This window comes from Mesoplodon densirostris, chromosome 14, assembly GCF_025265405.1.
Source record: "Mesoplodon densirostris isolate mMesDen1 chromosome 14, mMesDen1 primary haplotype, whole genome shotgun sequence".
Lineage (NCBI taxonomy): Eukaryota > Metazoa > Chordata > Mammalia > Artiodactyla > Ziphiidae > Mesoplodon > Mesoplodon densirostris.
The window spans coordinates 19,077,504-19,103,401 of record NC_082674.1 but is presented as its reverse complement, the minus strand read 5'-3'; the positions used below and the strand labels follow the sequence as shown (position 1 = coordinate 19,103,401).

The window sequence follows — 25,898 nt, the reverse complement described above, 5'->3', positions numbered from 1 at the left end:
TCATCTGTTAACCACCACGAAATCAGAGTCAGGCAGTGCCATAGAATTAGTGTGTACTAGACTCAGCAGTTTGGGCACAGTATTATGTAGTCATAAACAAGTTGGAAAATATGGGTTGTATAATCATACCATTGGGTAAAGTAGAGGCGTAGCAGTCTGCTTAGTAATACCAAGAAAAAAACATATGTGCATATGAAACCCCTGTTGCCCCTGGTCAGTACTGTGGTAATGGGCGTACTGATACAGAGTACTGAAGGGTACAGTCTATTTGAAATAAGCTGTTAGATACAAGCTGTTAACTGCATATACAACCAAGTAGAAGGGTATGTAAAGGGACCAATTATGTTACGTAGACACAAAAAAGAGTTAAAGGCGAATAAGGGCCCTGTTGGTTTTCAGTACTTTGAGCTCTTTGGCATTCCAAGTATTTATACTAAAACATATTTTCCTCTAGAATTCAGTTCAACAAGCATAAGACCAGGTTAGGTTTGTACACGCTGCTGTCAGAGTTTCACCTCAACTAAGATTGCAGTGTAAGCATCATTTAAAGTGGCCTGGCATTTCAAAGTGTAAGACTTGAATCAAGAGACCTAGATTTAGGTATTTAGTAGCTCTAAATTCTACAGTAAGTTACTTAACCACCAAAGCCTCAGATTCTCCATGTATTTATACAGTAGGAGTCAAAGTTATATTTGTTAATCAGAGAATTGATCAGAGGTTGTAAATTGTGACACACATGTTGGTTATTAGTATTGTTAGAAAGAAGTTCTGTGCTGGGTGAACATGAAGAAACTACTGTTTCATGACATCTCTTCGTAATATTCTATATTCTGAATAGCACATTAATAGTTGAGTCAGTGATACAGGGTCAAGTCTGGCAGACTAGAAGGTGATGCAAAAATCAGCTTGAATTAATTGCTTTCTGAGGCCAAAATCTGCACTTTTGACGCTTGTTGTGATTGGCTTATTTCACTTAGCATAATCTTTTCAAGGTACATAATGCTGTAGCACATGTCGGTATTGCATTGCTTTTTATGGCCAAATAATATTCCATTGTTTAGATATACCACATTTTATTGGGGGAGTCTTTGCTGTCTTTAGGCTTATAGCATTTTACCGTAGATTCAAAAATAAAAATAAAAAAAATTTTTTTTGATAAATGCAAATCCACTTGCATTTATCAACAGAGCTGCTTTTGTAAGTTCTAGAATGTGTCTGTTTTCTGATAGTCAAATGTTTTGCTTTCTGATGGTCTGCAGCATTAGAATCACACAAACAGCCCAATTTTATAACACAAATAGCCCTTTTTGTGCTTAAACAAGCAACCTAATACCTGATGACATAGAACTTGACAGGCATCAAAAAAGACACAAAAACTTGTTCAAGAATTATTTAAATTTCCAAAAACGAAACCACAAATATGTATGGCTTCATGATGCTACCTGGTACACAGTTTGCACTCAATAAATATTTGCCAAGCAGATAAAAGGCTATTCTCTTACAAAATAAGATACCCAGTAATTTCCAGTGCCCTGATAAAACTTGAGTATTAAAGGCAGCCTTCAGAAAATGCGTGCAGTTGAGTCGTCTGGATTTACTGTTAAAATCTCATCTTTTCACTGAGCTTAAACACAGTGAGACTGAAAGCCATTATGTGATACTTTGGCTCTTAATTTTGGGCACACAGAGAATAGCATTGTTCAGAGGCGTTGGTCTCCTCAGAATGGGCAAGGACTATTCTGGGACTTTATGACATAATCTGAACAAGCCCTCTTTGTATCAGTCATCACAACTTGCCTTTTGTCCTTCACTTTTTGGAATCTTCGCAGATCTTTCTCCTCCTTTCTAAGCTATCTTGTTTGCTTGCTTGCACTGTAATTTAGAACGGTGGTTCCCAGCTGTAGTGGGACACAGTTTTCATAACCCTTATTCATTATTCATGTTTTGCCTCTCAGTCTCCACATCCTAAATACAAGTGTCGGGGGTCTTGTGGCCCAACCTACCGCTAATGATTCCTCTGGGAACTTTGACCTGGTAGTAGCCCTGATCTCTCATTTTCCCTGCTTTTCCGTCCTTCCTGTCCACCAGAAGGAACTTCCCAGGAAGTTTTCATCCTTCTCTCTGACTGCCTGTAGTTAATATCAGTGTACTATCTCAGAGCGTGTCTTCGTATCACATTCTGTAAATACTTGTTGAAAACCTATTATGTGTCAGTCATAGCAGATTATAAAATGTACAAAAATTCCTGCCCTCTGGGAGCTGACATTTGAGTAGGGTAAGACAGAAAACAAACAAAACAAAGGAGTATGTCTTATCTTAGAAAAATAAAGCAGGTTAGGGAAAGGGAGTGATGGGTGGGGAGAGGTGGATCCAGAGGGATTTCAGTTTTAAACAGGTTACTCAGATAAAGCTTCTCTGAAATGGTGACTGTGTGAGCAAAGACTTGAAAGATGTGCTGGCTATCTGGAGGAAGCCATGTGGATACCTGGAAGATCATTCTAGGCAGAGGGAACAGCACATGCAAGGAGCATGCCTGTAACGCTTGAGGAACAGCACAGAGGCCGGTGTGGCTGGAACAAGGGAGGAGCAAGAGGACGAGGAAATGAGGACAGAGAGGTGTCTGCGGAGACGGGGGAGGCCGTCTAGGTTCTTGTGGGCTGATTGTGAGAAATTTGGCTTTTGCTCAGAGTGAGAAGGACCCATTGAAGGGTTTTGATCAAAGGAGTGACAGGATCTGCTATGTTTTAATAGGATAGCTCTGGCTTGCTAGATTAAACTGGAGGTTGGGGGGCAGGGGTCAGAGCAAAGAGACCTGTTAGGAGGTTGGTTCAGCAATCCAGGCAAAAGATGGCAGTGGCTTGGATCAGAATGACAGTGGTGGATGAGGTAAGAAGTGGTCAGATGATGGACCACTATTATCTATTGTGAAGATAGAGCCACAGGGGGGTTGAATGTGAGGTGTAAGAAGAAGGAAAGTGTCAATCCACCTGTTGTGTTAGCTTCAGGTGTACAGTAAAGTGAATCAGTTATACATATACATATATCCACTCTTTTTTAGATTATTTTCCCATATAGGTCATTACAGAGTATTGAGTAGAGTTCCCTGTGCTATACAGCAGGTTCTTATTGTTATCTATTTTATATGTAGTAGCGTGTATATGTCAATCCCAGTCTCCCAATTTATCAGGGAGGTAATTCTATCAGTTTTTTATTTCACACTTTGAGGCTCTCCCATTAGTTGCAAATAAGAGTTATTATATTTCCATGAGTTTTTGTGATGTCATCTTATACAGATCCTTGGAAGCCTCGTTTGTCTGTTGCTAATGAATCCTCCCCCACTGCTCTTTTATATTTTGCATTTGTATAGTTTTTTGCAGCCCTTTCCTTTTTTTCTTTTAGGTCATTCATTCATTCATTCATTCATGTTGGGCCTTGTCATTCCATCCTCCATGTCTTTTAGCTTTCATTTTATGTTTTCCATCTTTTTGTCTCCTGGGCTACGTCCTAAGTAACTTCTTCAGCTCTGTTTTCAGATTTACTAATTGTTTCCTCCATTGTGCTTGATCTGCTGCCTCATCTATTAATTTATTATTTCCTTGATAATGTTTACCTTTTTATTTGTTTCTGTTTCAGATCTTCCTGTTGGGTTTTTTAGACTCTAATTAGGGTTTCAAATCCTTCATATATGTCTCGAGTTATTTTAAACATATATATTTTACATCTCCTTTGGCTCTAATCCTCAGTTTTTTTATGAATGGTGGATTGTTCCTTGTTTTTTGTCATTTTTTACCTTGAACTCATCTTTAGCGAGACTTAGTTTTTCTCTGTAAATCCTGTGGAACCAGGGTCGTGAGAGTGACCCTCCAGACCAGTTGTACATTTTCTTTGGCCAAGCACCCTGAAGTTCTCACCAGCCAGGGACCAATTTTTGTGTTAATTCATCAGCTGAGGAGTTCTTGAACTCCAAGTTTATGTGAGATGCAGCCCCAGCACTTCTCAGCAGGGACTAAATGCTTTCTTGTCCCCTCACCCTTCTGGCAGGAGGACTCTTTCCCTAGTCCACCCTGTAGTCTTCAGTCTCCTCTCATTAGCCAAACCCAGGCAGAAGTCAGCTAAGAACAGAGCTGACAAAAGCGGCCTTAGAGGTTGGCCTCCTTGCCGTGTGGAACAGAGCAGAGGAAAGATGAGACATGGGTCTGGGGACGACACAACAGTCTTCCGCTCGACAAGTATCTCCTGACCTCGGTGGTCAAAACATTGCTAAGCGTGATATTACAGACTGTGTTAGACACAGTCCCTCACCTCCACTGGGACAGAAGGACATAGTGACGATATACAGGAGAACTACAATACACGTTACCTTGTGGGAAGTATTTAAAATATAGATGCAAGCCAGTACCATGAAAACACGAAGGAGAGGCAGTCTGGGGACGGGGATGGAAAAGGTTTCCCCAGAGTAGGATCATGTGAGCTGCACCCTGAAGGGGTAGTGAGATGGCTTCTGTGCAGCAAAGGGCCGTGGACAGAGGCAACAACAGGAGTGGAAACAGCCAGGCCGTGGACCGTTGGTACAGCACATCCTGAGGACTGAGCCCAGGCCAGGGTGGATAGAAGGTGGGCTGCATGGTCAGAGGCAGGCTGCTGCTGGATTACGGAGACTCCGGAGCCCTGTGCTCCCCCCGAGCTAGGACTTCATTCTGCAAAAAACAGAAGTCATTGAACATTCTGTCAGGGAAAGAACATGATAAAAAATGTAGAGGCTGGCTTGAGCTGTTCAATATAAATATAATGTAAGTCACAAATACAAGCCCATATGTAATTTAAAATTTTCCAGCAGCTACATTTTAAAAAGTAAAAAGAAAGAGATGGAATTAATTTTAATAATTATTTTACTTAACCCAGCATTATCCAAAATATCATTTCAGTGTGTAATCGGTATAATAATTTTTGTACTGATGCATTATTTTACATTCTAGGGTGTTTCTACTGGGTCTTTGAAATCCGGTGTATATATATATATATTTTTTCTTTTTTTTGCGGTATGTGGGCCTCTCACTGTTGTGGCCTCTCCCGTTGCGGAGCACAGGCTCCGGATGCGCAGGCCCAGCGGCCATGGCTCACGGGCCCAGCCGCTCCGCGGCATATGGGATCCTCCCAGACCGGGGCACGAACCCGTATCCCCTGCATCGGCAGGCGGACTCTCAACCACTGCGCCACCAGGGAGGCCCTCCGGTGTATATTTTATACTTACAGCTCTTCTCTGTTTGGACTGGCCGTGGTTCAGGTGCTTAGTAGTCACATGTTGCTAATGGCTACTGTATCGGACAGTGCAGGTGTAGAGGATGGCAGAGGGGTGTATTCTGTCCACAAACCCTAATTCCTCAGTTCTCAAAAGATTCACTCTCCCCTCAAAACAGAGGGTTCTATGGTCAAATAAGTGTTGGGAACTCTGGGTTCACTCAAATTAAATGTTTCTTTAGAGCAGGGTTTCTCAGAGCATAGTACGCGGATGTGCCTTGTGACCCTAGCAGAGAAATGCAAAGCCAGATTCGTTTGACCTTGCAGGTCAGGAATGCCAGGAACACATTTTAGTATTTGCTGGATTGGGGGAACCAGAGAGCCTGGAGGCAGGCAGAGGCAGAAATGCAGAAGGAAACACCAGGAAGAGGAGAGTGACAGAGGCTGAGGGAGAGACTCGAGTGTTGGAAGCAGCAGCTCATCACAGGTGTCAGGGCTCTGGGCAGGTGCAGGAGGACGCCAGCTCCCAAGGGGGTCTCTGCATTGGGCGATGCTCAAGGTCATCATTACCTTCACAAGAGCAGTGTCAGTGGAGTGGTGGGAGAGAAACCAGAGTACCTTAAGTTGGAGAAGTGACAGAGAGAGCTGGGGGCGGGGGGCATGCGTGTCAGGCCCCTCTACTGTCAGACATTTGACAGTGAGGCTAGAGACAGGTGTTTGTGGAGGGAGCAGGGTTGCGGGAAGGGTGCTTGTTTGTTTTCAATATTGTGGTAGGAGGGACACAACCATGTTCATAGACTAGAGGGACCGGTGAAGACTGAAGATGGAGGTGTGAGGGGCAGGGAAGGGTCCTGCAGGAGGGGGCGCGTTAGGGATGCTGGCTTTAGAAGAAGTAGGGGCCCCTCACCCCCAGCCACGGGAAGGAAGTACAGGCATGAGTGAGCAGGAAGGTGGGGCTGGAAGTAGGAGGGGCAGCAATCATGCCTTGATTTTTTTCCCCCTGATGTCAGAGGTGAGAGCATCTGAAAGGGGGGTAGGGGTCAGGTTGGAAACTTGGAGAATAAAAACTTAAGAACCATTGTCATGAAATGCAGAGGTGTCAGCTAGGGTTGGAGTACAAGGATTGTCCCACATTCATCCCGATGAAGCTAATGTCATGTACGTCCCAGCCTTAGAAACGATCAACTACCTGAGACTTTTCCTGTTATCCCAAGATACTGAATAGATAGGCCAATGCTTGTGGGTTTTAACATCAATCGATTCCCAAAGTGTGATATCCTGGTGGTGCACAGCACAATGGCCCACAAAATAGTGCCCAGGAGGACTCGAATTATTTTAATGGTTATATGTTTATGGTAGTGACTATTAGAAGAAACATAACCATCACATGAAACCCATGATTTCCTAGACATTTAGCTCAAATATGAACAAAAATATTACACAAATAATAGTAGAGATAATACGTGGATGTGGCAGAATGTGAAGAACCGAGATCTGTAAACCGCTAGCAAAGAGGCGGGGCGACCCTAGAGACTGTTGCGATTGCTCCACCAGCGTCAGCTGGATGGCGACGTGATCAGCAACATTCCCCGTCATCAGGCGTCGGCCTTGGCATCCAGCCTCCTGGCTGCACATAGCCGGGTCAGGCAGGGACCTGTGTTAGCCTTGCTCATCCCTAGCTCTCGCTCATTCCTGCAGGTCTCCTTGGCAGAACAGGATGGAACACAGTCCCCAGAAAAGCTGGATAAGTCTGAACATGAGTGGCACTGCGATTTCATCTTGGTAGCACCAAACGTGACTTTTGCCTTATTCAATTTTTTTTTTTTTTTTTTTTTTTTTTTTTTGCTGTATGCGGGCCTCTCACTGTTGTGGCCTCCCCCGTTGCGGAGCACAGGCTCCGGACGCGCAGGCTCCGGACGCGCAGGCTCAGCGGCCATGGCCCACGGGCCCAGCCGCTCCGCGGCATATGGGATCCTCCCAGACCGGGGCACGAACCCGTATCCCCTGCATCGGCAGGCGGACTCTCAACCACTTGCGCCACCAGGGAGGCCCGCCTTATTCAATTTTTGTTTGACTGTGGGAGTAATTTTTTTTAAAGCTGTCGGCAGCATGTGCAGAAAATAGAACCGCTGTCTTCGTGAGGACTCTCATGAAAGTCCAAATCTATACAAAATACATAAAAAAATCAAAAACAGAAAGAGAACCCCCCCCTTAAAAGGCCAGTCTGATCCTGGCGTTTTCCGCCTCTGTGGCTCGGTGCCTTTGTCCCCGTGCAGGGCGTCTGCCTCGGTCCGAACACTGCGGGCTGCGGAGGTCCCGCAGGGCCGGCCCTGCTCCTGCGTCCTCCGCCCCCCAGACCTTGGTGTTGCCTCCCCGTCTCTCCCGCTTCGGACATGCACTGCTACCGCCTCATGTTGTCCCTTGCTGGGCACCTACCTGCTTTTTCTTTTTGCCTGAGGAAGGGCTTTCTGAGGTGTTTCCCCTCCCACTGGGCGTACGGCAGGCCCTCAGCTTCTTACTGAATGACTCTGGGTTAATGTCACTTCCCAGTGTGACAGTGAGCTCAGCTCCCATGTGCCTGTACATTGATCCGAAGTGACTATGGTACTTCTCACTCTGATGCCATGCAAGATGGCTGGTGACTGCCCTCAAAGCCCCCGTGGCTGCAGTGTACCCCAAACCACCAGTTCTTTGTTCCAGTGGGTTAAGACAGTGCTCTTGCTGGGAACTGCTGGGCCCTGGAGACTTCAGGTTTCCTAACTGAGCACTTAACTTTGAGAAATCTAGAGAAATGTTTCTCAAACATTTTTTTAAACAGTGGCTCACAGTAAGAAATACATTTTACATCCTCAAATACATACCTAACTAAAAATTTTCACAGTACAATACTGACAGATCCTGTACACGTGGTAATTTCTAGTTATTTATTTTGTTTTGTTTTTGTTTAAAAAAATCGATAGAATGGCCCACAATAGCTCATGACCTGCAGTTTGGAAAACACTGGTCTCCAGCATTTGATTCACTTAATCATTACAATGCTTTGAAAATGTCTCAAGATGGTGAGAATAGCATAGATTCTTCACAAGGCTCCACACCGTTCTGGTTTCTTTAAGGCCATTTCTGAAAATCCTTCATTCTGTCATTACTTATCTGGAAAAGAAATTGGGACCACAACGAGCATTGCAGGTGTTGCAACCAGTTATAGGCGTTGCTAATTTGCGGCTCTGGAGCTCTGGAGTGGCCGGTGGTTAATCCCGCTTCCGCAGGTGTGCGCTGTTCGCCCGAGTCCCAGGGCCCTTTGGCAGGTCATGTGGTTCTTTCCCGGCAACGTTTGCAAACCCCGTGTATCTGACGATTCATGTCTGTTTTCTCCGAAGAAGATAAAATAATATTTTGAAACTCTAGCCTGCTTTTCCACAGGGTGTGCAGATCTCCAAACCCTGGACACCATGCAGCCAGTGGAGAGGAAAAGGCAGGGCTACATCCATGAGCTGATGGAGACTGAGGAGCGGTACGTGGATGACCTTCAGCTCGTAGTGGAGGTGAGGGCGCCGCGGGCGCTGTGGGCTGCTTAGGGGGTGGGGCCTCGTAGTGAGGTATCACCTTTGGCGAGTGAATTCTCAGGCAGTGACTGAAGCGCTCACACCCTCAGAATGCTTCCTCTGACCCTTGGAGAGGCCTTGAAGATCTCAAGTCTCCAGATTAGGTAATTCAGAGTGAAGAGAGAGAGAAAAGGCACTCAGTGCCTCAGTCGGATGTGGTAGAGGCCCCATCAGGAACGACCAGGGTACGGAGTAGGTGGGAAGGCTCTACAGCAAATGTATCTGCCTCAGACTTTTCTCTGACGATGTCTGCACTGCTCTTTTGGCACCTGACGCTTTCATAAAGTTTAGTTATTTCCAGAGGAATTGTGAGGCAGTGGGAGTGTTCACCTAACCTTTATATCAGTTTGGAAAACCAAACAGTGTTATGTAAAATAGCTCCCAAATCTCATATATTTACTGTGTTTGTGACTATTAATGTTGCCAGTGACCCCTAAGCAGACAACGGCCGTTAGAGTGGCAGTTTTAAATGGTTCGCGTTTGAGCAAAGTAAGATTTTATACTTTTTTTTTTACTTTTTTTTTTTTTTTTTTTTTTGCGGTACGCGGGCCTCTCACTGTTGTGGCCTCTCCCGTTGCGGCGCGCAGGCTCGGCGGCCATGGCTCACGGGCCCAGCCGCTCTGCGGCATGTGGGATCTTCCCAGACTGGGGCACGAACCCGTGTCCCCTGCATCGGCAGGTGGACTCTCAACCACTGTGCCACCAGGGAAGCCCCAAGATTTTATACTTTTATTATGCTTTTGTTTCCATGGCTTTCAGTTTCCACAAAATGTGTCAAGGCCCTCAGATGAGACCAGTTTAAAAAAAAAAATCTTAAAGAGAACAGGTGTCCCCACTCAGGCCCAATAGGTGCACTGTTTACGTGGCCGTGACCTTGAGAACACACAGTGCAGAAGCTGAGTCCTGCATCTGCCCCAGCAAGGCCTGCCCCCGATTCATTCTCTCCCCTGAATTCGGGCTGGGATCTCAGACGTGGCCCACTTGCTCCTCTCAGACGTTCACTGTCCTGCACTTCTCGGTTGATAACGTCTGTCTTCCCCCAGGCTGTGAGCTCCTGAGGGCAGAGACTGTGTGTCCTTCGCCCTACACCCCAAACGTAGCCTGGCCCTTGACAGGCCTTCCCAGCAGGACTGAATTTATGTGTGGCTAGGTGTGTTTATGTCTGCCTGCACTTCTCTCACCAGGATGGATGGCCTGGAAGAAAAGCCCATCTTTCTGATTAACCCCTACAAGTGTCAGGCCTGCTGCCGGTCAGGTTCCAGTCCTAAGGGGTTGTAAATGGGTGTGGAGAACCGCTCTGACTAGCACAGAAGGTGAACGGGGGCCAGGTGCTCTCCCCGTCTCAGGCCAGCCTCTTAACCACTTGGGCTGGGTTATTCTCACTCTGCGCACCTCACAAGACGCTCTGGGGGGTGAGGCATCATGTGGGGGTTGGGGGTCAGGGTAAAAAGTACTGCCCACAGGCAAAGGCTTCTCATTACCGTTCCCGTGGAGGGCCCTGGAGGACCCAGCCACCTCGTCCTCTGCTTACCTCACTGAGGCTGGCACAAAGCAGGCAGATAGAATGAATAAACAGTAACAAATTAATCATTAATCAGCGAGTGAAAGAACAGACAATCAGATGCTTTCCCTGTCCTTCAGGAGCAACCTCAGAGCTGATGGACCTTGTTTCCAGGGCTCTCTCTCATAGGAGTGTCCAGACATCTTCAGTCTGATTCTGGAACCGTAGAGTTTTAGAGACATTAGTTCATAGCACTTTTATCTGAGTTCTTTGAATCCAGGTTCAACTCAATGCAGTAAACATTAATTTAGAACAGTTTCAATGGAGAGTAACGTCATGTGTATTTTGGAGAGATTTCACGTGAGGAGAGTTGTCTCAGATGACTTCACCATTTCCGTGAGGCTTTTAAAGTCATTCCCTAGTTGTTTAGTGGAAACCTGAATGTAGAATCAAAATGTTGTTTTAGTTCTGGCTCCTCCACATTCTAGCTTTGTGACCTTGAGCAAATTACTCTCTCAGCTTTTATTTCTTCGTGGGTCAATTGGGAATAATAATACCTGACTCAGCATGACCTACATCATCTATGAAGTTAATTGAGAAACACACACACAGGTGTGCATGTACGCACACACAAGCATATGCATGTATGTGCATATCAGAACTTTGTGAAACCTTAAGTGCTATGGATTACCGAAGTGTTATCTTTTTTTTTTTTTTTTTGCGGTATGTGGGCCTCTCACTGTTGTGGCCTCTCCCGTTGTGGAGCACAGGCTCCGGACGCACAGGCCCAGCGGCCATGGCTCACGGGCCCAGCCGCTCCGCGGCATGTGGGATCCTCCCAGACCGGGGCACGAACCCGTTTCCCCTGCGTCGGCAGGTGGACTCTCAACCACTGCGCCACCAGGGAAGCCCCAAAGTGTTATCATTTAACCCCTGAAATCCACATGTGCTTGGTGGCCAGTCTTGAGGATAGGATAAGGCATCACTCTTGTGGTGCACTTCTCACAAACTGCTTCCAGACCCCTGGGGTGCTCAGCCTGACAACGGCCGTGCTCCCTCAGTTCTGCAGGCTCTTCCAGTGTGTGGATGCTTTGTGCCCATGGTTTATTTAACCTGTATAACACCCTGAGGAGGTAGGTATGAGAATCTCCTCTTCTTGATGAGACTACTGGATTCAGTCCTTAGAATCAGCCCTGATAGGAAACAAAATAGCAAAAAGTAGGGAAATTTTGCAATTTAAAATTTAACAGTCACAATATGTTTATTTAAAAGTGCCATGATCTTCCTAGTTTTAGTGTATGAAGATAATGTTTTATTTAGACCACACAGGCTGTGTACTGCACTTAAGCTGACTTCTTTCCCGTGTATTCTGAATTTAGGTTTTTCAGAAACGAATGGCAGAACCAGGTTTTCTCACTGAAGGAGAAACGGCCTTGATCTTTGTTAACTGGAAGGAGCTCATCATGTCGAACACGAAGCTGCTGAAGTAAGTCGCGAGCGTCACCTGTTGTTGCCGCGGACGCCCCCAGCCCCAGGGCTGAGACTCGCACCTAACTCTCTGCAGCCAGGGCTGCTTAGCAAAGAACTTTCACTGTTTTCTGTTCCCTCGGGCTTTTTTTTAAATATAAATTTATTTATTTTATTTTTGGCTGCTTTGGGTCTTCGTTGCTGCACGCGGGCTTTTCTCTAGTTGTGAGCGGGGGCTGCTCTTCATTGCCGTGCGCGGGCTTCTCATTGCGGTGGCTTCTCCTGCTGCAGAGCCTGGGCTCTAGGCACACGGGCTTCAGTAGGTGCGGTGCATGGGCTTAATAGTTGTGGCTCGCAGGCTCTAGAGCACAGGCTCAGTAGTTGTGGTGCATGGGCTTAGTTGCTCCATGGCATGTGGGATCCTCCTGGACCAGGGCTCGAACCCATGTCCCTTGCATTGGCAGGTGGATTCTTAACCACTGCGCCACCAGGGAAGTCCCTCCCTCAGGCTTTTAATTTTATCATCATTTTATGAAATGCTCTCTAACTCTGAAATGCATAATTATTGAAGTAAAGAAATATAACAAAGAAAATATTTGATTAAGCAAAGGAAAAGTTAAATCATTAAACAATATATCAACATATGGTTCCAAAATATACTTGACTCTGCATCAGATAGAGTCAGGAGAGAAGCTGCAGCTCATGGCCTAGACATAACTGGCTGGTCTGGCACTCTCCTAAGTCCAGTGTGAAATTTCGTTGCCTGTGGTGATTTTCTGTCCCTTACGCCCGTGAGGACAGTCTCCTGTGGGGAGGCATGAGCAGTCCCAGCGCTTGCTGCCTCTCCGCCCTCCTTGGGGCTCAGCAGCTCTCTGGGAACGATGCTGCCTCCACACATGGCCTCTGGGCTCCTGCTCCCTTTTTTCCCTTACAGAGGGTGGACATTTTTTTCTTCTTGGTTCAGCTGAAAACAAGTTAGAAAATTTTCAAAAGAAACTTTGCTAAGATACTAAGCTGAATCCAAAACAATTCCAAAGACCTAGGAACACCCAAGTGCACAAACTTCATTTTCTTCTTCTTCTTTCTAGCAGCTCACCCAGGTTGGCTGGGCAGGCAGGGCTTTAGGCCCTCGCTGCCTCCTCCTAGAGGTTTTTAGGTAACTCGCTGGTTGTCATTACCATTAGTCTCGCAAAGTATTCATCCTTCATTTGCAAAGCACATTCAGTTAGAAACGGGAAGTGAGAGTGTGTGTTGGTTGCAGGGCCTTGCGAGTACGGAAGAAGACCGGGGGTGAGAAGATGCCCGTGCAGATGATTGGGGACATCCTGGCAGCTGAGCTGTCCCACATGCAGGCTTACATCCGGTTCTGCAGCTGTCAGCTGAATGGAGCAGCTCTCTTACAGCAGAAGACAGATGAACACGCAGACTTCAAAGAATTTTTAAAGGTAACTCCATTCTGGGAATGTAAGCAGGTCAGCCTTGTTCTGAGCCAGGAGGCAGGGGTGTATGGCGGCATGGTGGGGAATCTCAGCAGTGGAGAAGGCCATCTCCATCACCTTCCAAAGGAAACAGATACGGCAAAGAATTTTCTGATTGCTTTGAGTTGCCTTTAATGTTGAATTGATTTTTCTTGGCACTGGGACCATGATTTTGCCCATCTTAAATAGCAGAGTGTTTTTTTAAGCCTACTTACATACAGCAGCTACTTCATACTCCAAAGAAGTCCAGAATGTCACTTTATTAATTTTGTAAATTGTATTTATTTTATACCCATCTTATTCCAGAAGGAATATAAAATAGCTCACTTAAACATATAAAATTCAACAAGATAAAAAAAAATTTTTAATAAGTGGATGGGGAGTTCCCTGGTGGTCCAGTGGTTAGGATTTGGTGCTTTCACTGCTGTGGCCCGGGTTCAGTCCCTGATCGGGAAACAGAGATCCCACAAGCTGCATGGTGTGGCCAAAAAAAAAAGTGTATGAATAAAATGGGACAAAAGGAAATGAGAGTGGGAAAAAAAATGGTGACACCAGGAATTAGGATAATAAATAAAAAGCGCATCTGTGATCGTATACATATACAAGAAGTGTATGCAGCTGTCATAAAACCTTCCAGAAACCAATGAGAAGACAGAAAACATTTGGTTCTATGATGCCATGGTCATAAATTAAAAACAAGCAGCTGGTAAGGAGAAGTAATGCTAGAACTGTACTCAGAAAGTACACTATTTGTATATTCACTGTGTATAATATAATGAGTCAGCAACAACCTTACAGTGTTACAGCAATGAGCTTCATATGTCTGGTTATATCACTATAGAAAATCACATTTTGATAAGTCATTTTTATTGATGTTGTTCAGTAATAGAAATATTACTAAACATGTTAAAATGATGAGGGAAATGAAAGAAAAATCTGTTTTCTTTTTTTTGCATTTTTGTTGTTGTTGTGAAGTACTTTATATTGGGATATATTATACAGCCACAGTAGTACTTTATGGGAAAGTGCATAATTTAATATTTTTATTATCAGAAAAGAATGGAAAAATAAGCATAAAATATAAGATATATAGGCAGAGGATAAAATTCTAAGAGGAAAATAGAGGAAGTAATAAAGATAAAAGCACAAATGATATCAATATGTTTGCAAACAGGTACAGCGAAAAGAACTGATAAAATATAACTCCGCTAAATCTAATAGAAAAAGAGAAAAAAAAAACACAAGTAAAAACAAGAATAGATACAAAGTTATTTCTTAAAAGTGTATATAATTCAAAATATATGCTAATAAATATGAAAACATTAACAAAACTTGTAGTTTTCTATTAAAGTTTGAAAACTGATTCAGTAAGAGTAGAACATCTAGAGAGAGTCAGGCTCATGCCATCTTGCCCCCACCGTCCGCGCCCAGCCACCCTTTCCCTTTAGACACTCTCAGCCCCCCACCCGCCCCTTTCCAAGCATGTCCCAGGCCACCGCCGCAGAAACCGCACCATCTCTACCCACACATTCTCCGTGTGGGACGTGCAGCCAGGTCTACAAATATTCTTAGAGCAGAGATGAGCTATCTGGAATAAAGCCAGCAAGTGACCTGTCCATTTAAGCCACAGATGAATAATACTGCAGCCAGCCCAATGTCTACTGCCACTTCAAGTAGTGGAAGAAGTACAGGGAAGTCTATAAGCTTTGCAGCAGAATTGCACAGTATGCTGTTTTTGCTTACAGATTAAAGACTTGAACATAGACCTGAAACCATAAAACTCCTTTAAGAAAACATAGGTGGTTTTCTCTAGGTGATTCTAGGAGGCCTCTTCATGAAACAGCAGTTTGGGTAGAAGATGTAGTATACACTCAATTAATTAACCTCCTTTGTGGCTGACAGGGTCTTGGTGCTCTGGCCTGGTGTCAGGCCTGAGCCTCCAAGGTTGGAGAGCCGAGTTCAGGACATTGTACCACCAAAGACCTCTCAGCCCCATGTAATATCAATTGGCGAGAGCTCTCCCAGAGATCTTCGTCTCAATGCTAAGACCCAGCTCCACTTAACAGCCAGCAAGCTCCAGTGCTGGATGCTCCATGCCAAACAACTAGCAAGAGAGGAACACAGCCCCACCCATTAGCAGAGAGGCTGACTAAAATCATTCTAAGTTCACAGACGCTGCAGAACGCACTGCCACATGTAGCCCCATCCACCAGAAAGACAAGATTCAGCCCCACCCACCAGAACACAGGCACCAGTCCCCTCCATCAGGAAGCCTACACAAGCCACTGACCCAACCTCACCCACTGAGGGCAGACACCAAAAACAACAGGAACAACAAACCTGCAGCCTGTGAAAAGGAGATCCCAAAGGGGTCATAAGTTACACAAAATGAGAAGCCAGAGAAATATGCAGCAGATGAAGGAGCAAAGCAAAAACTCACCAGGCCAAACAAATGAAGAGGACATAGGCAGTCTACCTGAAAAAGAATTCAGAGTAATGATAGTAAAGATGATCCAAAATCTTGGAAATAGAGTGGAGAAAATACAAGAAACGTTTAACAAGGACCTAGAAGAACTAAAGAGCAAACAGACAATGATGAACAACACAATAAGTGAAATTAAAAATTCTCTAGAAGGGGGCTTCCCTGGTGGCGCAGTGGTTGGGCGTCCGCCTGCCAATGCAGGGAACACGGGTTCGTGCCCCGGTCCGGGAGGATGGGCCCATGAGCCACGGCCACTGGGCCTGCGCGTCCGGAGCCTGTGCTCTGCAACGGGAGAGGCCACGACAGTGAGAGGCCCGCGTACTGAAAAAAATTCTCTAGAAGGAATCAGTAGCTGAATAACTGAGGTGGAAGAATGGATAAGGGACCTGGAAGATAAAATAGTGGAAATAACTACCACAGAGCAGAATTTTAAAAAAAGAATGAAAAGAATTGAGGACAGTCTCAGAGACCTCTGGGACAACATTAAACGCACCAACATTCAAATTATAGGGGTCCCAGAAGAAGAGAAAAAGAAAGGGTCTGAAAAATATTTGAAGAGATTATAGTTGAAAACTTCCCTAACAAGGGAAAGGAAATAGTCAAGTCCAGGAAGTGCAGAGAGTCCCATACGGGATAAATCCAAGGAGAAACATGCCAAGACACATATTAATCAAACTATCAAAACTTAAATACAAAGAAAAAATATTAAAAGCAGCAAGGGAAAAGCAACAAATAACATACAAGGGAATCCCCATATGGTTAACAGCTGATCTTTCAGCAGAAACTCTGCAAGCCAGAAGGGAGCAGCAGGACATATTTAAAGTAATGAAAGGGAAAAACCTACAACCAAGATTACTCTATCCAGTAAGGATCTCAGTCAGATTCGACGGAGAAATTAAAACCTTTACAGACAAGCAAAAGTTAAGAGAATTCAGCACCGCCAAACCAGATTTACAACAGATGCTAAAGGAACTTCTCTAGGGAGGAAACACAAGAGAAGGAAAAGACCTACAAAAACAAACCCAAAACAATTAAGAAAATGGTAATAGGAGCATACACATCGATAATGACGTTAAGTGTAAATGGATTAAATGCTCCAACCAAAAGACATAGACTGGCTGAATGGATACAAAAACAAGACCCATATATATGCTGTCTACAAGAGACCCACTTCAGACCTAGGGACACATACAGACTGAAAGTGTTGGGATGGAAAAAGATATTCCATGCAAATGGAAATCAAAAGAAAGCTGGAGTAGCAGTTCTCATATCAGATAAAATAGACTTTAAAATAAAAACTATTACAAGAGACAAAGAAGGACACTACATAATGATCAAGGGATCAATCCAAGAAGAAGATATAACAATTGTACATATTTATGCACCCAACATAGGAGCACCTCAATACATAAGGCAAATGCTAACAGCCATAAAAGGGGAAATCGACAGTAACACAATAATAGTAGGGGACTTTAACACCCCACTTTCACCAATGGACAGATCATCCAAAATGAAAATAAATAAGGAAACACAAACTTTAAATGACACATTAGACAAGATGGACTCAATTGATATTTATAGGACATTCCCTCCAAAAACAACAGAATACACTTTATTCTCAAGTGCTCATGGAACATTCTCCAGGACAGATCATTTCTTGCATCACAAATCAAGCCTTGGTGAATTTAAGAAAATTGAAATCGTATCAAGTATCTTTTCCAACCACAACGCTATGAGACTAGATATAAATTACAGGAAAAAAAACTGTAAAAAATACAAATACGTGGAGGCTAAACAATACGCTACTAAATAACCAAGAGATCACTGAAGAAATCAAAGAAGAAATCAAAAGCTACCTAGAAACACCATCCTCAGGCTGAAACACCATCCTCAGGCTGACCATGGTGGACATTTTGAGGGCAGCTGATCCGCAGCCTGTGCACCCCACACCACTTCCTGTGGAAGCTTGAGCCAGCTGTGTAGCTTTCTCCCTTTGTCTCATAACCATGTCCACCAATGAGAATTCTAATTCACCAGCTGCCCATCTTAACAGATTCAAGAACAAGGGGAAAGACAGTACAGAAATGAGGCAGCACTGAATAGAGGTTAATGTGGAGTTCCGGAAAGCTAAGAAGGGTGACCAGACGCTGAAAAGGAGAAATGTCAGCTCTTTTCCAGATGCTGCTGCTTCTCCACTGCAGGAAAACCACAACAACCAGGGCACTGTAAATAGGTCTGTTGATGACATTGTCAAAGGCATAAATAGCAACAATTTGGAAAGCCAGCTCCAAGCTACTCAAGCTGCTAGGAAACTGCTTTCTAGGGAAAAACAGCCCCCCATAGACAGCATAATCTGGGCTGGTTTGATTCCAAAATTGTGTCCGCCTTCTTGGGCAGAACTGATTGTAGTCCCATTCAGTTTGAATCTGCTTGGGCCCTCACTAACATTGTTTCCGGGACATCAGAACAGACCAAGGCTGTGGTAGATGGAGGTGCTATCCCAGCATTCATTTCTCTGTTGGCATTTCCCCATGCTCACATCAGTGAACAAGCTGTATGGGCTCTAGGAAACATGGCAGGTGATGGCTCAGTTTTCCGAGACTGGGTTATCAAGTATGGTGCAGTTGACCCGCTGTTGGCACTTTTGGTGGTTCCTGATACGTCATCTTTAGCATGTGGTTACTTACATAATCTTACCTGGACCCTTTCAAATCTTTGTCACAACAAGAATCCTGCACACCCCCTTAGATGCTGTTGAGCAAATTCTTCCTACTTTAGTTCATCTCCTGCATCACGATGATCCAGAAGTTTTAGCTGATACCTGCTGGGCTATTTCCTACCTTACCAATAGTCCAAATGAATGGATTGAAATGGTTGTGAAAACTGAGGTTGTACCCCAACTTGTGAAGCTTTTAGGAGCTACTGAGTTGCCAATTGTGATTCCCACGCTAAGAGCCATAGGGAATATTGTCACTGGGACAGATGAAGACTCAGGTTGTAATGGATGCAGGAGCACTTGCCATCTTTCCCAGCCTGCTAACGAACTCCAAAACTAATATTCGGAAGGAAGCTATGTGGACAATGTCAAACATCACGGCTGGCCACCAGGACAAGATATAGCAAGTTGTAAATCATGGATTAGTCCCATTCCTTGTTGGCATTCTCTCTAAGGCAGACTTTAAGACACAAAAGGAAGCTGTATGGGCTGTGACCAACTATACAAGTGGCAGAACAGTTGAGCAGATCGTATACCTTGTTCATTGTGGTATAATAGAACCATTGATGAACCTCCTAACTGCAAAAGGCACCAAAATTATTCTGGTTATCCTGGATGCCATTTCAAATATCTTTCAGGCTGCTGAGAAACTAGGTGAAACTGAGAAACTTAGTATAATGATTGAAGAATGTGGAGGTTTGGACGAAATTGAAGCTCTACAAAACCATGAAAATGAGTCTGTACAAAGCTTCATTAAACTTGATTGAGAAGTATTTCTCTGTGGAAGAAGAGGAAGATCAAAATGTTGTGCCGGAAACTACCTCTGAAGGGTATACATTCTAAGTTCAGGATGGCACTGCTGGGACCTTCAGCTTTTAGATTGTACCTCTGAGGCATAAAATTGTTTGTTGTGTACTATGTTTAGTAGAAGTTTGTCTTACTGTTTCTCTACTAAGAACTCTTTTTACATGTGGTTTGTTGTAGCACTTTTTACAAAGAAACTATGCTTGAACATTTCCAAACTGTACATACTGTATGAAGCTTCTCTCAATGGGTTTCTTATTTCTGTGTGGGATTTCATATCTTGCAGTGTCCTGTAAATAAAGATTACATTCCACCCTTTTCTTTACTTCAAAAAAAAATTGCCTAGAAACAAATGACAGTGAAAACTCAATGACCCAAAACCTATGGGATGCAGCAAAAGCAGTTCTTAGAGGGAAGTTTATAGCAATACAGTCCTACCTCAAGAAAAAAGAAAAATCTCAAATAAACAACCTAATCTTACACCTAAAGCAATTAGAGAAAGAAGAAGAAGAACAACAAAAAAAAAAAACCCAAAGTTAGCAGAAGGAAAGAAATCATAAAGCTCAGATCAGAAATCAATGAAAAAGAAATGAAGGAAACAGTAGCAAAGATCAATAAAACTAAAAGCTGGTTCTTTGGGAAGATAAACAAAATTGATAAACCATTAGCCAGACTCATCAAGAGAAAAAGGGAGAAGACTCAAATCAACAGAATTAGAAATGAAAAGAAGTAACAACTGACACTGCAGAAATACAAAGGATCATGAGAGATTACTATAACAACTATATGCCAATAAAATGGAAAACCTGGAAGAAATGGACAAATTCTTAGAAAAGCACAACCTTCCGAGACTGAACCAGCAAGAAACAGAAACTATAAACAGACCAATCACAAGTACTGAAATTGACACTGTGATTAAAAATCTTTCAACAGGGCTTCCCTGGTGGTGCGGTGGTTGAGAGTCCACCTGCCGATGCAGGGGACACGGGTTCGTGCCCCGGTCCGGGAAAATCCCACGTGCCGTGGAGCGGCTGGCCCCATGAGCCATGGCTGCTGAGCCTGTGCGTCCGGAGCCTGTGCTCTGCAACGGGAGAGGCCACGACAGTGAGAGGCCCGCGTACTGCAAAAAAAAAAAAAAAAAAAATCTTCCAACAAACAAAAGCCCAGGACCAGATGGCTTCACAGATGAATTCTATCAGACATTTAGAGAAGAGCTAACACATATCCTTCTCAAACTCTTCCAAAATATAGCAGAGGGAGGAACACTCCCAAACTCATTCTATGAGGCCACCATCACCCTGATACGAAAACCAGACAAAGATGTCACACACACACAAAAAAAAACTACAGGCCAATATCACTGATGAACGTAGATGAAAAAATCCTCAACAAAATACTAGCAGACAGACTCCAACAGCACATTAAAAGGATCATACACCATGATCAAGTGGGGTCTATCCCAGGAATGCAAGGATTCTTCAATATATGCAAATCAATCATTGTGATACATCATATTCACAAATTAAAGGATAAAAACCATATGGTAATCTCAATAGATGCAGAAAAGCTTTCAACAAAATTCAACACCAATTTATGATAAAAATTCTCCAGAAAGTAGGCATAGAGGGAACCTACCTCCTCATAATAAAAGCCATATATGACAAACCCACAGCCAACATCGTTCTCAATGATGAAAAACGGAAACCATTTCCTCTAAGATCAGGAACAAGACAAGGTTGCCCACTCTCACCACTGTCATTCAACATAGTTTTGGGAGTTTTAGCCACGGCAATCAGAGAAGAAAAAGAAATAAAAGGAATCCAAATTGGAGAAGAAGAAGTAAAACTGTCACTGTTCGCAGATGACATGATACTATACATAGAGAATCCTAAAGATGCTACCAGAGAACTACTAGAGCTAATCAATGAATTTGGTAAAGTTGCAGGATACAAAATTAATGCACAGAAATCTCTTGCTTTCCTATATACTAATGATGAAAAATCTGAAAGAGAAATTAAGGAAACACTCCCATTTACCATTGCAACAAAAAGAATAAAATACCTAGGAGTAAACCTACCTTAGGAGACAAAGACCAGTATGCAGAAAACTATAAGACACTGATGAAAGAAATTAAAGACGATACACACAGTTGAAGAGATATACCATGTTCTTGGATTGGAAGAATCAACATTGTGAAAATGACTACTGCCCAAAGCAATCTACAGATTCAATGCAATCCCTATCAAACTACCAATGGCATTTTTCACAGAACTAGAACAAAAAATTTCACAATTTGTATGGAAACACAGAAGACCCCGAATAGCCAAAGCAATCTTGAGAAAGAAAAATGGAGCTGGAGGAATCAGGCTCTCTGACTTCAGACTATACTACAAAGCTACAGTAATCAAGACAGTATGGTACTGGCACAAAAACAGAAATATAGATCAATGGAACAGGATAGAAAGCCCAGATATAAACCCACACACATATGGTCACCTTATCTTTGATAATGGAGGCAAGAATATACAATGGAGAAAAGACAGCCTCTTCAATAAGTGGTGCTGGGAAAACTGGACAGCTCCATGTAAAAGAAAGAAATTAGAACACTTCCTAACACCAAACACAAAAATAAACTCAAAATGGATTAAAGACCTAAATGTAAGGCTAGACACTATAAACCTCTTAGAGGAAAACATAGGCTGAGCACTCTGTGACATAAATCACAGCAAGATCCTCTTTGACCCACCTTCTAGAGAAATGGAAATAAAAACAAAAATAAACAAATGGGACCTAATGAAATTTAAAAGCTTTTGCACAGCAAAGGAAACCATAAACAAGATGAAAAGACAACCCTCAGAATGGGAGAAAATATTTGTAACCGAAGCAACTGACAAAGGATTAATCTCCAAAATATACAAGCAGCTCATGCAGCTCAATATCAAAAAAACAAACAACCCAATCCAAAAACAGGCAGAAGACCTAAAGAGACATTTCTCCAAAGAAGATATACAGATTGCCAACAAACACATGAAAGGATGCTCAACCTCACTAATCATTAGAGAAATGTAAATCAAAACTACAATGAGATATCATCTCACACCAGTCAGAATGGCCATCATCAAAAAATCTACAAACAATAAATGCTGGAAAGGGTGTGGAGAAAATGGAACCCTCCTGCACTGTTGGTGGGAATGTAAATTGATACAGCCACTGTGGCAAACAGTATGGAGGTTCCTTAAAAAACTACAAATAGAATTACCATATGACCCAGCAATCCCACTACTGGGCATATACCATGAGAAAACCATAATTCAGAAAGAGACATGTACCACAGTGTCTGTTGTGCAGCACTACTTACAATAGCCAGGACATTGAAGCAACCTAAGTGTCCATCAGCAGATGAATGGATAAAGAAGATGTGGTACATATATACAATGGAATATTACTCAGCCATAAAAAATGAAATTGAGCTATTTGTGGTGAGATGGATGGACCTAGAGCCTGTCATACAGAGTGAAGTAAGTCAGAAAAACAAATACCGTATTCTAACACATAATATGGAATCTAAAAAAAAACAGAAATGTTTCTGATGAACCCACAGCAGGACAGAAATAAAGACACAGACGTAGAGAATGGACTTGAGGATGTGGGAAGGGGAAGGGGAAGGGGAAGCTGGGACAAAGCGAGAGAGTGGCATGGACATATATACACTACCAAATGTAAAATAGATAGCTAGTGGGACGCAGCTGCATAGCACAGGGAGATCAGCTCGGTGCTTTGTGACCTCCTAGAGGGGTGGGATAGGGAGGGCGGGAGGGAGGGAGACGCAAGAGGGAGGGGATATGGGGATATATATACATGTATAGCTGATTCACTTTGTTATACAGCAGAAACTAACACAACATTGTAGAGTTAACTATACTCCAATAAAGCTGTTAATAAAAAAGAATAGAAAATCTGAAGATAATATTAAACAAGGGAAAAAACTGAGTAACCTACCCTAAAAGAGGAGCTAGTTTCACTTGATGGATTTAATGGTGAATTATTTACAACAATAAAGGAATAGATTATTCCATTTTATATAAACTGTTACAGATCCCAGAAAAAAATAGAAAGCCTACCTAATTCATTATATAAGACAAAAGTGACTCTAATGCCAAGGCCCATTTTTGTATTTGTGTTTAATTACAAAAATGAAAAAAAAAGTTATAACCCAGTATCTTTTATAAATATAGTTGTTAAAATCTTAATTAAAATAACAGTGAATAAAATTAAGCATTACATGAAAAGAAGAGTCTGTCATAACCAAATAGGATCAATGCCAAGAGGCAACACAGTTTCATGCTCAGGACAAGACAGCCTTCAGAATTGGACTGCTCGGGCTGAAATTCCAGCCCCATCATGGTCCACTGTGTGACCAGGGCAAGTTTCTTAACATTTGGTGCCTTAAGTCCCCTCATCTCTCACCTGGAGATAATCAGATACTACTTTTAAAGTACTTTAGCACAGAGACCAGCACATAGTAAGCATTCAATAAATGCTAATTTTATTTATTCATCTTATGATGATCTCAGGGATGTAAAAATGGTTCAGTATAAGGCACTGAGGGCAGAACCCTTCAGTTGGTGGGAGGCAAGGTGTTGCCTAGAAAGGAACTAGAAGAAACATGGAAAGAAACCAAGATCACAGAAACAAACGTTAATCAGAATAATTACATAAATGTGGAATTATGAGTATATGTGAACATTTTAACATAATAGAATTAAATATAGGACGTTTACCTTCTAAAGCATAGTAAAAGGTTTAAAATTTTTTCAAATAGTGATAAAAATAGGAATTAAAACAATAGGATGTAAATAGGACGTCAGTGTCACCACAATTGTAACAATAGCAAAAATAAATAAAAAGTGTTTAGTCTCTTAATGAAAGGCGTGGTGTTGATTACATTAAAAAGCAGATCTAACAAGCTGTGTTCTAAAATGTTACTTTTTAAAAAGACTCAGAAAATATAGAAATAAATACCATGAAGATGCTTGTCTTAGAAACATATATATATCCAAAAACAAAAGGAGGGGGGTAATTTTAATATCCCATAGTGGGAAATGATTAGGTAAATTATAGTAAATGTATTATTTTTCAGTCATTAAAATGATCATACTAGAGTACTAGCTACTCTGTTAGGTCCTGTACTAGTCCTAGGAGTAGAAGCAAATAAATGTGGTCCTTGGCATCCTGGAGTTAACGGTCTGGGTGGGAGGTATAGAGACACCTCATATGTGATGCCTCTACCTGTGTTACCCAGTCCAGATGTGGCACGATGATAAAGGAAGCCTTGGGGGCTTGAGAAGGATCACTGAAAAGGAGGGGAGGCGTGAAGAAGGGGAGAGCCTGCACTGGAGGAGGCTAATCTGAGTCTTCAGAGATGAATATGAATTAGCCAAGTGAAGGAAGAGCAGAAGGGACATTGTGAGCCCGGCTCATAGCAGGTGCTCAGTAAATGTATTGTTATGAATGAAGCAGGGTGATGAGCAGGCAGAGATGGGGGAGATCAAGAGCTACTTAGAAGACAGACTGGCATCAGTGGTAACTCCTAGGTATGTGCGGGGGAAGGTGAGTGGGTGAAGAATGGTGCTACCAACTCTGATAGGAATAGGGGTGGAAGAGGATGCTTTTATGAGGGAAGATGAGGACTCCACTTGGGGGTATGCTGAGGTATTGAGGTGCCTTTGGGACATCCAGGTGAGACCGAAAGTAATTTGGCAAGTGTAGAGCTCCACAGCTGGTCAGGTCACACTGTGGGGCTCAGTCGTGTGGGATCTTGGGCAGAGGAGAGGAAAGGAGTGAGGAAGACTGAGAGGGTCAGTGGGCTGGGAAGACAGTCTGGTTCCGGAAGCACTGGGAGGGAGGGATCGCACAGGCTGTCAAACGCACGTAAGAAAGAACTGAAAGCATCCGCTGGCTTTGGCACATGAGGTGGGATATTCCTGCTGTTAACCTGATACGTACAATTTTGGATCCTGAGTTTTTAAAAGAAGTTAGAAATCTAAAAGGTGGTCAAAGTCAGGAGAATAGCCAATGTTTCCTTGTTCTCCTTGGGCTATGATTTCCTCACAAGCCTCAATTATTTTGCAGAAGCTGGCATCTGACCCTCGATGTAAAGGAATGCCCCTTTCCAGCTTCCTGCTGAAGCCCATGCAGAGGATCACCCGCTACCCCCTCCTCATCAGAAGTGTGAGTGCCCGGCTGGGAGAAGCAGGACCCTTTGAGGTTCACAGAGGCTGATAGGGAGCCTTCAAATGCACCAGCCACTCACCCACCACATGGTCCGACTCCACTGTCTGCTGGACCAGGCACCGTGTGTGTGCGCGTGCACGCGCCCATGGACACACATGCAGTCTGAAGGGATAAATCCTTGAAGTGGGCAAATAAAAGAGGTATCCATGGTCATTTGGGTTACCTGTCCTCCCCCTTCCCAGGAAGCTCCCTGGCCTCTCGGGGTCATGAGTGTATGTTGTCTAGGCAGGGCAACGCCCTCTAGGTCTCCAGCTGTGGAAAGAGTCCACAGTTAGTATGACCTTGGAGTCCAGTCTTCCTGCTGAGATCTGAATTC

The 25,898-nt window shown here is 43.4% G+C and overlaps 1 protein-coding gene and 1 pseudogene across 7 annotated transcripts in view; both read left to right on the top strand.

The window, feature by feature from the left end:
- ITSN2 (intersectin 2) overlaps nucleotides 1-25,898 on the top strand; it is a 165,188-nt gene that overhangs the window by 131,097 nt on the left and 8,193 nt on the right. For all 7 annotated transcript variants that reach the window (XM_060116785.1, XM_060116782.1, XM_060116780.1 and 4 more), the window contains 4 exons: nucleotides 8,659-8,780; nucleotides 11,721-11,827; nucleotides 13,070-13,253; nucleotides 25,421-25,519. In XM_060116785.1, coding sequence (XP_059972768.1) covers nucleotides 8,659-8,780; nucleotides 11,721-11,827; nucleotides 13,070-13,253; nucleotides 25,421-25,519 — 512 coding nt within the window. The remainder of the gene's footprint in view (nucleotides 1-8,658; nucleotides 8,781-11,720; nucleotides 11,828-13,069; nucleotides 13,254-25,420; nucleotides 25,520-25,898) is intronic.
- On the top strand, nucleotides 17,758-19,363 carry LOC132501805 (importin subunit alpha-1-like; annotated as a pseudogene).